The sequence below is a fragment of the Trifolium pratense genome, linkage group LG7, assembly GCF_020283565.1.
Source record: "Trifolium pratense cultivar HEN17-A07 linkage group LG7, ARS_RC_1.1, whole genome shotgun sequence".
NCBI lineage: Eukaryota > Viridiplantae > Streptophyta > Magnoliopsida > Fabales > Fabaceae > Trifolium > Trifolium pratense.
In genome coordinates this window covers 32,579,021-32,597,158 of record NC_060065.1, presented here as the reverse complement: position 1 = coordinate 32,597,158, position 18,138 = coordinate 32,579,021, and the positions used below count along the sequence as shown (strand labels likewise).

Here is an 18,138-nt window from a genome sequence, read left to right as displayed (position 1 = left end):
TTTATCCCCACTCGAATTTGGGATGAGTTTGGGGAAACCCGAACTTTATGGATTTGGGTTTGGGGAGGGCAAAACCCGTCCTCGCCCCGCCCCATTGCGATGCCTAAATGGTGGAGTGGAGTATACGTATAACCAAAATTACTACTGGTATTAATTAATTAATTAATTAATTGTGTTGTGCTTCGGATGAAAAAATTCAAGAAGTTGGCTTATTTCCAAGCAGAAATATGATCACGTATATAACAAACTTCTAATAAGTATGCAACATACAAGTCTTGTTGCTATTTTACAAATACAAATATAGCTGCAATTCAAAGTCAAACTCATAAATTAATTAGCCAAATGAATTAATAAAACTGATCAAGAGGAGGTAACTTACTAAAAGTAATTACTTAAATAAATAAAATAAAATCTCTTTTGCCTATAAATATGGCCACAGACCTCCAAATATATTCATCCTCCACAAGCAAACTTAGAGCATATTTGTTTGTAAAATGGGGTTAAAGGGTGCAACATCTGTTGCCATTATTCTCTCCCTTAACCTCCTTTTTGTTTCTACTCTCATCTCTGGTCAGCGGGTTCCTACGCGGCCACCACCACCACTATCACCTGTGATAACTCCTTCGACACCCCCACCTAAGGTGTCTCCTAGAACACCTCCTTCTAAACCACCATCAGTTCCTCCGACACCCCCACCTAAGGTGGCTCCTACGAGACCTCCTTCCACACCACCGAGAACACCTCCTTCTAAACCACCATCAGTTCCTCCGACACCTCCACCTAAGGTGGCTCCTACGAGACCTCCTTCTACACCACCCATAATACCTCCTTCTAAACCACCATCAGTTCCTCCGACACCCCCACCTAAGGTGTCTCCTACGAGACCTCCTTCTACACCACCTAGAACACCTCCTTCTAAACCACCATCAGTTCCTCCGACACCTCCACCTAAGGTGCCTCCTACAACTCCTCCTTCTACACCACCATCAGTTCCTCCAACACTCCCACCTAAGGTGCCTCCTACAACTCCTCCTTCTAAACCACCATCAGTTCCTCCGACACCTCCACCTAAGGTGGCACCTACGAGACCTCCTTCTACACCACCTAGAACACCTCCTTCTAAACCACCATCAGTTCCTCCGACACCTCCACCTAAGGTGCCTCCTACAACTCCTCCTTCTACACCACCATCAGTTCCTCCAACACTCCCACCTAAGGTGCCTCCTACAACTCCTCCTTCTAAACCACCATCAGTTCCTCCGACACCTCCACCTAAGGTGGCTCCTACGAGACCTCCTTCTACACCACCCATAATACCTCCTTCTAAACCACCATCAGTTCCTCCGACACCCCCACCTAAGGTGTCTCCTACGAGACCTCCTTCTACACCACCTAGAACACCTCCTTCTACACCACCATCAGTTCCTCCGACACCTCCACCTAAGGTGCCTCCTACAACTCCTCCATCTACACCACCATCAGTTCCTCCAACACTCCCACCTAAGGTGCCTCCTACAACTCCTCCTTCTACACCACCTTCTACACCACCATCAGTTCCTCCGACACTCCCACCTAAGGTGCCTCCTACAACTCCTCCTTCTACACCACCATCAATTCCATCCCCACCCAAGGTGAGTCCTACCACACCACCTACTTGTCAAATTGGGAAACTAAGCGTTTGTGTTGATCTGTTGGATATATTTAAAGTAGTGATTGGAGGACCACGAAGCACACCTTGCTGCCAATTCATCAATGGCCTTGTTGGTCTTGATGCCTCTGTTTGTGTTTGTGCTGCACTCAAAGCTAATATATTGAGAGTCATTTTTAACTATAATGCTACCTTACAATTACTCCTCAACAAGTGTGGCCATGTCCAGTCTACTAATTACATTTGTCGTTAAGAAGATGTTATGTTCTTAATAAGCAATGGCCAATGCATGCCATATATGCATAGTCAATGGACAAGTCCTAGTAATAAATTAATAACGTCCATTATATATTAATACAAAATTATATATTTGTTTTATTGTTGCTAATTGTGATATCGATGAAAGTCTCTGCATTTGTCGATTGTTGGGTACGAAAGTCATATAATAAATATATCTTTTATTTTATATATAGTTTACGAAATTGCATGTGTCTTATATATAGTTTATGAAAAATATGATGCACTTGTGCATGTTACAATGAGCCAAATATGTAATATGTTCTTAATTAATTTGTATTAACATAAATGCCACACTCTTGAGATAACCTTAGGTGAGAAGTGTCACATGCCTGGGATTAAGATAAACTAAGATATATTCATAACTGGTGGATCCAGTGGTTCAAATTATTGAACCTGCAAATTTGAAAAATATGTTTCCGCATTCTTTAATAATCCAACGCATATAAACACTAGTAGTATTTTTTTTAGGAAAATTCTATGGTGCATTTCTTAGTTGGACTATTTTGGTGTATTCCTTAATCTGGCCAATGAGAATGTAGTGTTGACTAACTTTTAATTATATGATACAAACAACATATATAGTACTTACCATGTATCTTTGTATATTTTAATATTTCAACTAAGTCCCTAACATATTAAAAATTATAAAATTATCCTAATATTTAAATTGTTTTTAATTTTTTAATTGTGATTGTAAATCAATTAAAACAAAATTACAAATAATATTAAAACTTCACAACATCATTGTGTTCTTCACTTTTGTTCATCATCAACAAAGTCACAACAACAACATCATCATTGTGCCGTTTTATTCTTGCCATTGTTCGGTAAATTTTGGCGAAACATAAAGTATTTTATGAAGCCAAACGCAAAATCAAAAGCTGCGTTCAATTAAAACCTTCAACATATAAATTCCATCGACGGTAATTAATAGATTTTGAGGTTTTTGAAAAGAAAAATAAAATTGACATATGATTTTAGATCTGAGTTTTAAGGTATTCATGATTGAAAATGAGTTTAAAAATATATAGGAATTGATTTCAGTGTTAAAATGTCCAAAATGGGTCGGGTATCATTTAGGGTCATCGGGTCGTGTTTAACCCGACTGGAGGTTGATTGAAGACAACTAGTTTCTGTTACAAAAATAAAATTTGCCAACTCTCTATATATATCCTTTCATTGACAAATATTCATAACATACAACTTCAGTTTAGCGGATGGTAACTGAAATTGCTATCAAAATGGTCAATAGTTCGAATCATGGCATTAACACTTTTTGTTAAAGTTTTATCATATTTTTTGGAAAAGTAAAGTGATATTAAAAAAATAACATCAGGAAGGACTCAAACCAACAAACAGATATCGGAGAAATTCTTAGGTGAGTCCACACCTAAACATTAATGATTAGACACAACCAATTAAATTATTACAAGTCATTAATAATTAAAAATAAGTAATAGAATATTAATAAAACAAATCTTTACAAAATCTGAAAAATAAGGAAATAAATTCTCATGTATAGTTTTGTTAAAAAAAGAAATCTCATGTATTGTTTTTACGTGCAAACTTTTTGCTCATAGCATATTATTTTTCCTCCCAAATTTTTATTTGAAAAAAATTAAATATGAATTAATTATATTTTTATTTTTATGTCATTTCAAATCTATAAACGAATTCAATCGTTAATTTTATTTTATTTTTGATAGGATCAATCGTTAATTTTATTAAACACTACAAATTGAATCAAATATATATAAGTTCATCCGTTATAAGATAACTTATCAAAACTATCCGCTATTTTTTTTTTATCAAATTGAACCATTTTCTATAAAAAAATCAAATTCAACCATAATAGTTTCAATAGCCCCAAATTTTCAAGAAATATAAGACTGAAAAAAATTATTGATTTTCTTAAAAGAAAGCGTTTGCAACACATTGAAAAAATTGGGAGGGAACATAAATTAATAACAATCCGGAAGAAAAAAAAATATAACACATGACTTTTTTTTTCTTCCTATTTTTCTAGATTTGGTTTAGATTTTGTTTTATTAATATTCAATTAATTATTTTTAATTATTTAATATGTTAATGAGTTGTAATGATTTAATTGGGAGTGCTGCTATATGCAGTGAAATTTTTATCACGAAATTTTCACGAAGCGCGTGGCCTTCTCTCATCTTTTAGAGCGTGTCGCTTCTTTTGTTTGAAAACGTGGAGTTCTTCTTTTTGACAGCCGTGGACCTCTTTTTTATCATCTCAAAAATTAATAAAAAATATTGGATCCATCTTGCCTCTGTTTTTTCATGTGTGAAGCTCTAACAGGAACAAAGCAAAATTCTTGACCTAAAGAGGGGCTAACAACCGGTTCAATAGAAAAAATTATCAAATTTCTTCTCTAAATTGGCTCATCAAACTTCTTTTGAGGCATTATGCAATGAATTAATTCTATTTGAATTTTTAATTAGAAGTCCTATTTTTCTCCGGTGAAGGGAGAGGAGAATTATAGGAAGCAGAGTCGACGGGAAATAAAATAGCTCGACGGAAGAGACGATAGGAGTGTCCGGGAGTTTAAAGGATGGCGAAGAAATCGGTGTAAGATTCAGGCCCGAGAGAGAGCGACGTCAAAGGAGGGAGGAATGGACCTAGTGTCGTTGTTGAAGACGATGCAAGTGCGGAGGAGTTAGTGAGCAGAGGGAAAGAGTAGCAAGTTTTTTTTGTTTGCCAAAGGAAGATGAAGGGAAGACGCGGAGGGTGGGTTCTGAGAAACGAGAGAGGTGTAGAAACAGTCAAATAGCATCAAATAATCAGTAAAGTTAGTTTAATATTTCTTCTGCAATATTAAGAATAAGTTAAGTGAAGAAGAAACAAAACACTTGAAGAGAGATAATAAATCCATCCATTAATTATGCAAGTGGGTCCAAAATGAAAGTGCCATATCATTCGAGATTCATTCGCAAGCACTGTTTTCGCGATATTTATCATTATCCTTTAATTTGTTATGCCTAATCATTAATGTCTAGGTGAAGACTCGCCTAAGAATTTCTCCAGATATCGAAAACTTAACTACACCAACTACGCTAAATAACAACCATTGAATGAATTTGCGTCTGCCAATATGTATAGTATTAAAATTGGTAAAATTAATAAATTTTGGGATTTAATGTTTTTTTATACAAAATATTTAATGCACATTTAATTCTAATAGTAGTCGTGTATCTATTCTAGTTCTAGTTTAATAAAATCGATTACTACCAAATTTACTAATTTACCTTTAGAAGTTTTAACTATATTTCAAGTTTTGTTTTCTTCATTGTAATTTTACAAACAAAAACAATTGTAGAAAAAATATAGAAAGAATAAAATAAATACAACAAAGATATTATATATTAATCTATGCAAACAATTTTGGAACAAAATAGAAATAATAAAAATATTATAGAAAGTTTAGTCAGTAAAAAAATTATAGAAGAGTATAAAAAAAAAGAGGATTATGCATAAAAATAGGAATAGAGAAATTAAAAAAAACAATATTTTTGCAAAAATATAAACAATATTACGACAAAATTTACTAGTAACTAATAATACTCCCTCCGTTCCTTTTTACTTGTCGTTTTAGGCAAAAAAAACAATAAAAAATAAGAAAGTATGTTTTTGCAAATTTTTATATAATACATTTACCTTTTATTTAAATTGTGCAAATTTTTAGTCAAAAAAAAAAATTTGTGCAAATTTTTAGAATTCAAATCAGGTTAATTTGGTTTTATTTTCTTGAATTTATATAATTTATTATGTAACAAATAATAAATCAGGTTAAAGGATTTTTTTTTTGTTTGAATATTTTTAATTTGGTTTTATTTTGTTGAATTTATATAATTTATTAGTTAAACTAGTTTAAAGAGCCATGCATTCGCACATGTCATTGACTTTTATTCGATATTTAAGTTTGTGATTTATATTATGGTAGAAAATTTATTTAGAATATATTATTTAAAATTTTGTTAATGACTTAAAAATTATAAAAGTAATTGGAAAATTAAAATAAAGTATAGCTAGGCTTAAGATTATACTTCAGTTCAACTGAAGCACTGTTAACCCTAGTATTTGTCTAAAGATTATAAAAATGAAGTAAAACTTATGAACCTTAAAAGTTAAGTATAGTTTGACCTAAATATTATAGTCATGTTCAAATGAAGTACTATTAATCCTAGTTTTTTAACTTTTAATTTTTTTAAAATATCAAATTTACATTTAAATTTTAACTCTATTTATATAATTTGCAAGTCATTAAACTCAACCGAAATTTAACCTTGAGACAAAGATTAGGGTTAATAGTATTTCAGTTCAACTAGAGTATAATCTTTAATTAAAGACTAGGCTTAATTGTCCTTCAGTTGAAACATATTATCATCTTTAGTTAAACCTGAGTAGGGATGTCAATGGATATTCATGGGCGCAGATAGTATGATATACGTGTCCACTACATTAGATAAATATGATATCTGTATCCTCTCCATATCCGTGTGAGTATACACTAAGCAGATAATCCGCGAGTTTTGAGGTATCCGCAGATATTAACAGATATCCATGGATGATAATTTAAAAAAAAAAATATTTTTTTTCTAATTATACCTAAAATTTCTTAAAATAAGTAAAAAAAAATATTAACACATAATAATATTCATACATTTCACTTTCAATTTACAACAATGTCACCACATTCATTTTTCTTCTTTTTACCACAACTTAATATAATATCCATATATTTCTCTTTAAAAACAATAATATACATACATTTCTAACTAAAATAAAATTCATCATAAAGTTATACAAAATATAAAAGCCTCTTTTATATTTAATAACTAAAGATATTTAAGTATTTTCTTATTTATTAGCGGGTATGGATGTCCGCGGACGTGGATACCATCAAATCCGTATCTATATACATTAAGTATATATCAGGTAATTAAAATATCCATTTATTTCATCCGTGGATATCCATTAAGTTATTCGCGGATATGGATATTTTTGCCATCCATAAACCGGAGTACATTCTTAAGTCCAACACTTAATTTAGAATAAATAAATTGTATATACAGTAAGTAAATAATTTTAATCTATATAATAAAAATTAGAGATTAAAATTATTACAGCTAGATAAATTAAAATATATAATTAAGGTGTGCACCTGTAAATACGAATTTATTGTGGCCCAACGGTTAAGTAATTAAGTAATCTTTTATATTATAAGCTTGTATACACAACCAAACCCTAAACCCTAATTTGTTTTCTCTGTTTTCCCTCCATTTTATCTTGCAATTTTTATTAAAAAATAATACAATTTTGTATTGACTGGGATTCGAACCCGCAACCCTTCAGTGCAAGGCAATATTTCCAACCACTATGGCAAGTATACCAATTGTGATTAAAAGTATGTGCAATAATTGATAAGCACCATCAATTTTAAAAGTATATAATATCAAAATTATTGTTGACTATATTATTCATCACGAAATATTTTTATGTGTTTCCTTATCAATGATTTTTTTTCTACCGGATCATAAATTTAGAGAATAATTATCATGTGAGATTTGAAAAGTTATTATCAAACTCAATTCTACTAAATCAATTTTTTTTTGCAATACAACCAAACACAACCATAGTCATGTCACTAATCACATTCATTATTTTCATTTTAACATTGCAGATTTAATATTAACCGATGATCAATTGATACAATATGCATTAGCAGACCAATTGTGATTTAAATTATGTCCACAAAGTGTTAAGATCCATCAACTTTCATAGGAAAGATTTCATACGACAATTAAGCACCATCAATTTTCATTGCACAATTTAAACAATTAAAAACCGATAATCTCTTATCTCTTATATTATAAGTTTGCTAACATAAGCTAACTCTAAACCAAAATTTTCCCCCTCTCATTTTCTCTTTCAGCTTTATACTAAAAAAATACATATTTATCTACGATGGGAATTGAACCTGCATCCCTTACTTACAATAAAATCTTTCAACCGCTAAAACATGTGCTTCAATTATGAAAGAATTTAGAAATCCTAATATGTTAACCTTGTTTTCAATAAATTTAAACGGCGGAATTAATCACAATTTTTATTTATTTATGGATTTATGGATGTCTACTTAAGTTTATGTTCTGGATTGTGTCTTTAATTTTTTTTTTTAACCTTTAATTATCATCAATTTTTTAACCGTTAGTTATCAGCAATTTTTTTTAATAAGTAAACAAAACTCCAAAATTATTTAAAAAATATATAAAATAAGCACATAAACAAATATAGAATAATTAGTCCATGAAATTCCCTATACTACTCTTATTGAAAATGCTCTTAGAATTTTTGTATTTTATTTTTTATTATTACATATTACAGCTAATTAGACCCATGCACTGCATGGGTCAAAGTTCTAGTTCCTTCAAAACTACATGTTGTGGGTTTGAAACCTATCCATATGCCTGTTTTATTTTTCTTTCTTTATTTTCAAGTCTGTTTTTACGCATAAAATATAATTGACAAAAAGTAACAACAAATGGGATTCGAACCCACGACATGAACAATTAAACTATTAACCACGGTGACGCATTAACAAGTTGTAAACTGGGTGCGTTGTATAATATTTATACAACATGTGTTGATAAAAATATATTAAATTAACCATCATCTTCAACCTTCAGGCAGGTCACATCGACCCAGTTTCAAACCCGCAATTTCCAGCATAAAACCCAACGGTTTCTGATCATTCAAACGTCGAAAATAACACTTAATCACCTAGAAACATCACAAAAACGATTTGTAATATATTTATGATTTTAATTTTGATTCAAATATTCTAAAACAAAATACCTAAACTTCAAATTTTAGAAACCTTGAAAACGAGATATGTCACCGCCGCATATGCCACCTCTAATACTACTCGATTTAGATGAATCAAATCCACTAATATTACTTGATTTTATTACTCGATTTGTTTAAAATCTTATGAGTTTAATAAATTTTTATGGAAACAATGGATCTTGAGATTGAAATTTTGAGTTATAGGTTTAAGATTTTCTGATGGTATTATACAACAAAGTTGAATAGAGAGAAAATTTCTGCATGTTATGTGTTTTAGGAAAAAAAAATCCGTAAAAAGATAAGTATATAATATACTCAATATTAACTTTATGAAGGACTGGTGTGCAATAAATAAAAATTTCATAGGATTCACCATGGACTTGCGCTGATGTGGAATTAATTGGTATTCTATTGGTCAATTAAAAGGACTGCACCAATGAAATTTAAAACTGGACTGCACCATAGAATCTCCTTTTTCGTTTTTTCATAAGCCAATCCATCCATGCTTGAGATAAAATGCAATTGGCAGTCCCAACGAAAGGAGCTAATGTTGTGTGACAAATGTGACAATGGTTTTCACATGAAATGTGTGAGACGAATTGTTCACAACAATTGGTCTGACACATTTCATGTGAAATCCATTGCCACATTTGTCGCACATCAATAGCTCCTTCGATTGGTCGCTAGACTCACATTGATGTTAACGCCAACCGTCGCGTACCTTGTCATAGCCATTATATCAGTCATTGACTTGTACTTCAGTTGGGATGACTTCTTCAGGTGGTGCTTCTAAGACTTGAATCCATGTTCTTCAACCTTCAACAATGCTCAAAATCTTCAACTTTAAAGGGAAATTCGGAACCCTTCCACATATCTCAATTTTCTTTTTTATAGAGCAAGAAATTGGTCTGAACCATGCGTCCCGCGCATGGCTGTATGCGCCCCACGCGTAGACTACACCTGACATGGCAGAAGCTCGTCTAAAATGAAAGTAATGACCAATAGTCATCATTCACCAGCTTGCATATCTCCAATTAATTGCCATAGACTAAATGAAATTGCAAAATCTTCAAAAATATTTCTTCCAAATTCTATCTTTCAAACCTTCTCGATCGGATTTTTCAATTCAATGGCTTCAGCGACCTCATCTCCTTCATCTCAAAACCTCATCAGCTTCATTCACCAAGCACATGCACCACACTACCTTAAGAAGTCGTTGTGGCTAAAGAAGGACAAGTTGATGGATGATATAATGGTGAGGGTGAGGTACACGGTGGTTGAAAAAAATGATTACATTAACATCATGTGTGAGAAATGTGGGTCTAGTGACCAACAAAAGGAGCTAATGTTGTGCGACAAATGTGATAACGGTTTCCACATGAAATGTGTGAGATGAATTGTTCATAACAATTGGTCTCACACATTTCATGTGAAATCCATTACCACATTTGTCGCACAATAACAGGTCCTCCGATTGGTCGCCAGACCCGCATTGCTCACAATGATGTTAACGTCAACCACTGCAAACCTTGCCATAGCCATTATATCAGTCATTGACTTGTACTTCTTCATTCGCACTGACTTCTTCAAGTGGTGTGGTATGAAGCCGATGAGGTCGCCAGAGCCATCAAATTGAAAAATTCAAAATGGTTTGAATGGTAGAATTGAAAATTTGAAAAAAAAATGTTTTTGAAGAACTTTCTCTCTATAAAATAATATGATTTTACCTAGTTTATCATCGATATTTATATATACATATACAACACATATGTTATTGAGACCAATAAAGCAAATATGTAAATGAAAAACATTATAGAGAGAATATCATAGCAAATTATATATATGTAGCTATACAATTTTGATTTTCAATCTTAAGTAAGGGTAGACAAACAGTGGGTTTCGAATGGTGACGGAAAAAAACGCCAATCTAAACGAAATTGTGGATGCCATCATATATAAGGCCTAATTTAGGCCATGTATATATCGCTTTCCACGAATTGCAGTTTCTCCGTTTAGGCGATTGGTTCAGTCGAATTTTAGCGGCTTAAAAGTTAAGAAATAAATAAAATCAAAAGGCAAGATTTATGAGAAGAAACATAACATAAAAGAACCATAAACATAAAAGACCATAGCTGTAATATTATTAACAAACAGATCTAACTTAAAAAGTGCAAAAACACAAGAATAACATAGATGAAGCATAGATTAGATCTCAAATATTCATGAGAAGGGCAACACACCAATACAATACCTCACTTGCAAGTTGCAACAATGACCTTAAAAAATGAATTCATGAGAGATCTGGAGAGTAAGAGAGAGCAAGTTGAGTGAGAAAAATGATATGTTAGGATGGCGGCGGCTACTGGTTTAGGGTAAGGAAGGAGATGAACTTGAACCATTACCACACTATAATATAAATACTAACGAGAGAGGTTCGGAAGAATCTAGAATTAGGGTTGTTTATTTGGTCTGTTGTTAGAAATTTGTTTGGGTTGGGCCAATAAATTTTGCTTTTCTAGGAATATTTGGGCCAAGTGGGTCTTTTTTTTTTTTTTTTGTTTGTGTTACAAATATTAAAACTATATGTGTTTAAATTAGATTGTTTTCCCAAATAATAAATGACACCCAATTAAAAAAATTCATACTCCGCCAAGGTTCACTCGGACATTTTAGTCCAAGTTCGCCACCGCTTGAAGGCAACAACAAATCTTCATCAATGGGATTGCAACAATTAACGATTGAATAAAAAATTTAGACTATTACTTTTGGCACCCCTAGAGCTTCTCGCGCATCCTGCTTTTTTCCTATTTTACCCTTCTGCTACTTAAGTAGCGAACGTTATAAAAATGAAAAATTTTGAAAATGTCTTATGCTACTTAAGTAGCGAACCAGTTAATGGTCTCCTGTCTCAGTCAAAGATTTGTCAGGTGGCCAATTTTGATTGACCATTTGTGCGACCAAAATGGCTATAAATAGAGCCTTTTCACTTGGTGAGGTCTCACACGTCTCCCACTTGTAATTGTAATACGGCGATATGTTTAGATGTACGGGACCGAAGTGGGATCCTGAACTGAGGAGATGTCGTTAGCGTATTTTTTTTGGGTTTATTTTTTGTTAATTTTGATGTAACTTTTTGAGACCAACCAACTACTATTGAAACTCACGATGTGGCTTTTTTGGGTTTGTGATTGTGTGTCCCGTCAACGACATTAAGGATCCACTGACCACAATTCAACAAATAACTCTTGAGCCTAAACATACATTCACATTTTAATGTTGTGTCTTCCTCTTTCTTGTTGATGTAGACCTTATGATCGCCATCTCTCGAACAACACAACAAAACATAAGCTTTTCTATTGCTACCCCCATTGTGAGACTTCACAACCACTGCAATAAATCCTAACTTCTCCGCTTCACCACAAACACATTGTTGCATCTATTGTCGTGTAGTAAACTAATTTTCAATCTTAATAATGCATATGTTACCGAACTTTTCTAAAAAAAACAAAGGACTAAAATTGAAAACATAAAATTTGGATACCAAAGTTCGCATAGATTTTTAAGAGATTTTTTGTTTGTTACAATTTAAAATAAAAGTTAATATATTTAAAAAGACTAAAAATATATTTAACCATAAATTTATATATCCATCCAACATTACCAACCAGGCCGGTGACCCAACCCAACTCAACCCGCATTAATTTCATCCGAACATGTTCAAGTGCGGGTCCAATCCGAATCAAACCGTTCAAACCCAAAGTGGTTTGATTCGGGTAACGTGTTTATAATTCTAAATCCATGAACCTGCGAACCCAACCTGTTTAAAAAAATTGTCACGTTTATTATTTTTTATAATATAGTTTAATATTTTTATGTTTTAAAATCTTAAATCTTGATAGTATATTAAAAGTATTTCATGTAATTTCAAGTGCCTATATTTTAAATAGTAAAATTTAGTCTAAATTTTAAAATTTTCATGAAATAAAATGTCATATAACTATATACTTTTTTGAGAATTTTTTAAAAATTTATATGTGATGACTCAATAACTCAACCCAACCCGCTCACCACCAGCTTGGGTTGGTTTGGATTTAACATAAAAAATACATATTTTACATTCAACCCAAACACTTAACTTTGATCGGGGCAATCAGATAATAAATTTGGTTAAAATTGAACCAACTCAACCCGCGTACACCCCTATATTTTACTTTTAGATATTATGGTTGATAATGCATCAACCAAGTTAGATATCTAATAATTGAGTATTTTTTATCGCACCCCCCGAGTTTCTCCAACGCCCCCTGAACTTCCAATTTTATCCCCCTCACAAGTTAGATAGCGAGTGTGTAAAATAGCAAAACTGAAAAAAAAAAATAGTTCGCTACCTAAGTAACGAACTTTATAAAAATCAAATTTTGTTGTCCGCTTCACCCTTCTCTCACCTCCCATGAAACAATTTTGAATAAAACACCGTTCGCAAATTAAACTGCGAATCATTTCTTCACCCCATGAGAAAATAGTTTGAATGAAACATTATATGAGTGAATGATTTTAAAAAATAAAATAAAATAAGAGGTTTCAATTTATAGAATTCTACGGTTTGTGTGTGTGTGATTGGTCGATACTGTCACAACTGCTCCGGTGACCAATCAAATTATGGTCCAGGATGGTGGCCAATTTTTTTTAAGGTTGTTAAAGTGCAAATTGAGTTCACACTCTAAGTAACAAATTCTTTTTCAGTTCGCACTCTAAATAACGAATGTGTTTCAGTTTGTTCTCTAAGTAGCGAAATGTATTTTTTCATAATATTTTCATTCATGGGGTTGTGAAGGGTTCAGACGTTGGGATTGAGTAAAAAAAAAATTGTCACACGCTACATAAAGTGCCAACTAAATTCTTTACCTAACAAGAGGAGTATTTTAGTCATTTTAGATTGCCTAACCTTGGGGGTAATTTATAAAAATAAATAGATGTGACGAGTATTTGTCCCCAAAATATAAACCATTTATGGAGGCCGAATACAAAGATACCATACGTAAAACCCACGGAATACTACAAAGTGCATACTAGCTGAAATTAAAAATCTGCTAAATAGGTAGATTATATAAATATTGCCTACCCATTAGAAAAACTTGTAATATTGCCTAACTAATATACTCCCTCCATCCCAATATAAAAGGGAAAATTCGTCAAAAAAAATAGTTGATGTATATAGTTCAAAATTTTAACCAAATACATTAACTTTTTTTGACTAATTTTTTCTTATATTTTAGGACGGAAGGAGTACATTATGAAAAATATTAAAACTACCGCGAGTTTTTTTGGAAAAGCAAATTTTATAAAAACTACCGCGAGTTATTTATTTTTTTGACAGGTATAATTTAGTTTCTTTTGGCAACAGAGCATAATTTAATTAGTTAGTAGGTTAGAATTTTTTTTTGACAAGCAAAAATAGTTAGTTTTTTTTTCTCGATACATCAGAAAATAAAAGAAACAAAAACAGAAAGCAAACTAGGCTCGAGGACGAGCAACACCTGAAGCACAAAAATAGTTAGTTGGTTAGAATTAATAATATATTATCTTAAATAAAAAAGTCTCAGCAAAGATTATAAATGTAGAGACTTTTTTTTTTTACTATGTTACTAATACGAAGTTTACACTGCCGTTTAAAAATGACTAATTGTCAGTAAGGAATCAATGGACCTCACGAGGTAGATTTTCCATCCCAATCAAATTTTTCATATCTGCAAAAGTCAGAGATTGAAATCCTGATCATTTGCTCAAGGGGTCGAAGATACTTAGCACTTGGACCAATTCATTTGTTGATAATGTATTGACTTTATTATCGATTGAAAAAAATATTAAATAAAATTTATTATGATAATTTTGAAAAATAAAATTTAAATAAAAATAAAGTAATTTGAATAATATTTTTTTAAAGAAAAAAAATCCTAACTTATGAATTTGCTTAGGGGCCTCATTTAGTGTTTGAAAGAGTGATTTTTTTTATAATGAAAATTTAGAGCAAGCAGATAGTACCCCAGTTTAAATTAGAGAACACTTTAGGACTCTTAAAACACTTACAAATGTAATTATATTTTAAAAAAAGATCTATCTTTTATCACTAGAACAAATCCATGAAGTTAAAAGTGTGATTCTATTAAAAAAATTATTATCTTAAATAATATTTATAATTATGAATGGTGGTAGGCATGACAATAAAATCCATACCCGCGGGTACCCACCCAAACCATACCCGCTTTGACGGGGAAAACTCGAGTTGACTGGATTTGGGTTCGGGTTTGGGTTTTTCCCGATTTCAAAAGCTTATACTAAAAATTAGATTTCACCTCTTTTAAATTAGAAAAGCTTAAACAATCTCTTAAATTACGTTCATATATTTATTTTTTATTTTAATTTGAGTATTAAACAAACCATTTTCTCTATTTTTTTTTCTTTATTTAAAAAAATATTGTTGAGGGAAAATAATTTTGGACATTTAACTTTTTTTTTTTTAATAAAAAAATACTAAAATATAATCTAAATTCATGTGGAAAGAGACGTAATGGGGATACCCGAAATCCGAAGGGATACCCGATCCTCGTTGGGTATGGGTTTGAAGTTATCATTTTTATCCCCACTCGAATTTGATATGAGTTTGGGGAAACCCGAACTTTATGGGTTTGGGTTTGGGGAGGGCAAAACCCGTCCTCGCCCCGCCCCATTGCGATGCCTAAATGGTGGAGTGGAATATACGTATAACCAAAATTACTACTGGTATTAATTAATTAATTAATTAATTAATTAATTAATTGTGTTGTGCTTCGGATGAAAAAATTCAAGAAGTTGGCTTATTTCCAAGCAGAAATATGATCACGTATATAACAAACTTCTAATAAGTATGCAACATACAAGTCTTGTTGCTATTTTACAAGTACAAATATAGCTGCAATTCAAAGTCAAACTCATAAATTAATTAGCCAAATGAATTAATAAAACTGATCAAGAGGAGTTAACTTACTAAAAGTAATTACTTAAATAAATAAAATAAAATCTCTTTTGCCTATAAATATGGCCACGGACCTCCAAATATATTCATCCTCCACAAGCAAACTTAGAGCATATTTGTTTGTAAAATGGGGTTAAAGGGTGCAACATCTGTTGCCATTATTCTCTCCCTTAACCTCCTTTTTGTTTCTACTCTCATCTCTGGTCAGCGGGTTCCTACGCGGCCACCACCACCACTATCACCTGTGATAACTCCTTCGACACCCCCACCTAAGGTGTCTCCTAGAACACCTCCTTCTAAACCACCATCAGTTCCTCCGACACCCCCACCTAAGGTGGCTCCTACGAGACCTCCTTCCACACCACCGAGAACACCTCCTTCTAAACCACCATCAGTTCCTCCGACACCTCCACCTAAGGTGCCTCCTACGAGACCTCCTTCTACACCACCCATAATACCTCCTTCTAAACCACCATCAGTTCCTACGACACCCCCACCTAAGGTGTCTCCTACGAGACCTCCTTCTACACCACCTAGAACACCTCCTTCTAAACCACCATCAGTTCCTCCGACACCTCCACCTAAGGTGCCTCCTACAACTCCTCCTTCTAAACCACCATCAGTTCCTCCGACACCTCCACCTAAGGTGGCTCCTACGAGACCTCCTTCTACACCACCCATAATACCTCCTTCTAAACCACCATCAGTTCCTCCGACACCCCCACCTAAGGTGTCTCCTACGAGACCTCCTTCTACACCACCTAGAACACCTCCTTCTAAACCACCATCAGTTCCTCCGACACCTCCACCTAAGGTGCCTCCTACAACTCCTCCTTCTACACCACCGTTAGTTCCTCCAACACTCCCACCTAAGGTGCCTCCTACAACTCCTCCTTCTAAACCACCATCAGTTCCTCCGACACCTCCACCTAAGGTGCCTCCTACAACTCCTCCTTCTACACCACCATCAGTTCCTCCGACACCTCCACCTAAGGTGGGTCCTACGAGACCTCCTTCTACACCACCCATAATACCTCCTTCTAAACCACCATCAGTTCCTCCGACACCCCCACCTAAGGTGGCTCCTACGAGACCTCCTTCCACACCACCGAGAACACCTCCTTCTAAACCACCATCAGTTCCTCCGACACCTCCACCTAAGGTGGCTCCTACGAGACCTCCTTCTACACCACCCATAATACCTCCTTCTAAACCACCATCAGTTCCTCCGACACCCCCACCTAAGGTGTCTCCTACGAGACCTCCTTCTACGCCACCTAGAACACCTCCTTCTACACCACCATCAGTTCCTCCGACACCTCCACCTAAGGTGCCTCCTACAACTCCTCCTTCTACACCACCATCAGTTCCTCCAACACTCCCACCTAAGGTGTCTCCTACAACTCCTCCTTCTACACCACCATCAGTTCCTCCGACACTCCCACCTAAGGTGCCTCCTACAACTCCTCCTTCTACACCACCATCAATTCCATCCCCACCCAAGGTGAGTCCTACGACACCACCTACTTGTCAAATTGGGAAACTAAGCGTTTGTGTTGATTTGTTGGATATATTTAAAGTAGTGATTGGAGGACCACGAAGCACACCTTGCTGCCAATTCATCAATGGCCTTGTTGGTCTTGATGCCTCTGTTTGTGTTTGTGCTGCACTCAAAGCTAATATATTGGGAGTCATTGTTAACCATAATGCTACCTTACAATTACTCCTCAACAAGTGTGGCCATGTCCAGTCTACTAATTACATTTGTCGTTAAGAAGATGTTATGTTCTTAATAAGCAATGGCCAATGCATGCCATATATGCCTAGTCAATGGACAAGTCCTAGTAATAAATTAATAACGTCCATTATATATTAATACAAAAATATATATTTGTTTTATTGTTGCTAATTGTGATATCGATGAAAGTCTCTGCATTTGTCGATTGTTGGGTACGAAAGTCATATAATAAATATATCTTTTATTTTATATATAGTTTACGAAATTGCATGTGTCTTATATATAGTTTATGAAAAATATGATGCACTTGTGCATGTTACAATGAGCCAAATATGTAATATGTTCTTAATTAATTTGTATTAACATAAATGCCACTCTTGAGCGATATAACTATTTATTCCATATTGATGAAAAATGAGAAGTGTCACATGCCTGGGATTAAGATAAACTAAGATATATTCATAACTGGTGGATCCAGTGGTTCAAATTATTGAACCTGCAAATTTGAAAAATATGTTTCCGCATTCTTTAATAATCCAACGCATATAAACACTAGTAGTATTTTTTTTA

General features: G+C 33.5%; 1 protein-coding gene across 3 annotated transcripts; it reads left to right on the top strand.

The window, feature by feature from the left end:
* Nucleotides 1–466: 466 nt before the first annotated feature.
* Nucleotides 467–17,833, top strand: LOC123895401 (proline-rich extensin-like protein EPR1). 3 transcript variants are annotated; one of them, XM_045945682.1, is made up of 3 exons: nucleotides 467–1,050; nucleotides 1,135–1,505; nucleotides 16,765–17,833. In XM_045945682.1, exons 1-3 carry the CDS (start codon nucleotides 495–497, stop codon nucleotides 17,602–17,604), a joined length of 1,767 nt encoding a protein of 588 aa, XP_045801638.1. In that variant the 5' UTR covers nucleotides 467–494; the 3' UTR covers nucleotides 17,605–17,833. The 3 variants fall into 3 exon arrangements, with proteins under 3 accessions (XP_045801638.1, XP_045801637.1, XP_045801640.1); XM_045945681.1 differs by having other exon boundaries at nucleotides 467–1,505; XM_045945684.1 differs by lacking the exons at nucleotides 467–1,050; nucleotides 1,135–1,505 and adding an exon at nucleotides 15,928–16,309 and having other exon boundaries at nucleotides 16,454–17,833.
* Nucleotides 17,834–18,138: the final 305 nt, after the last annotated feature.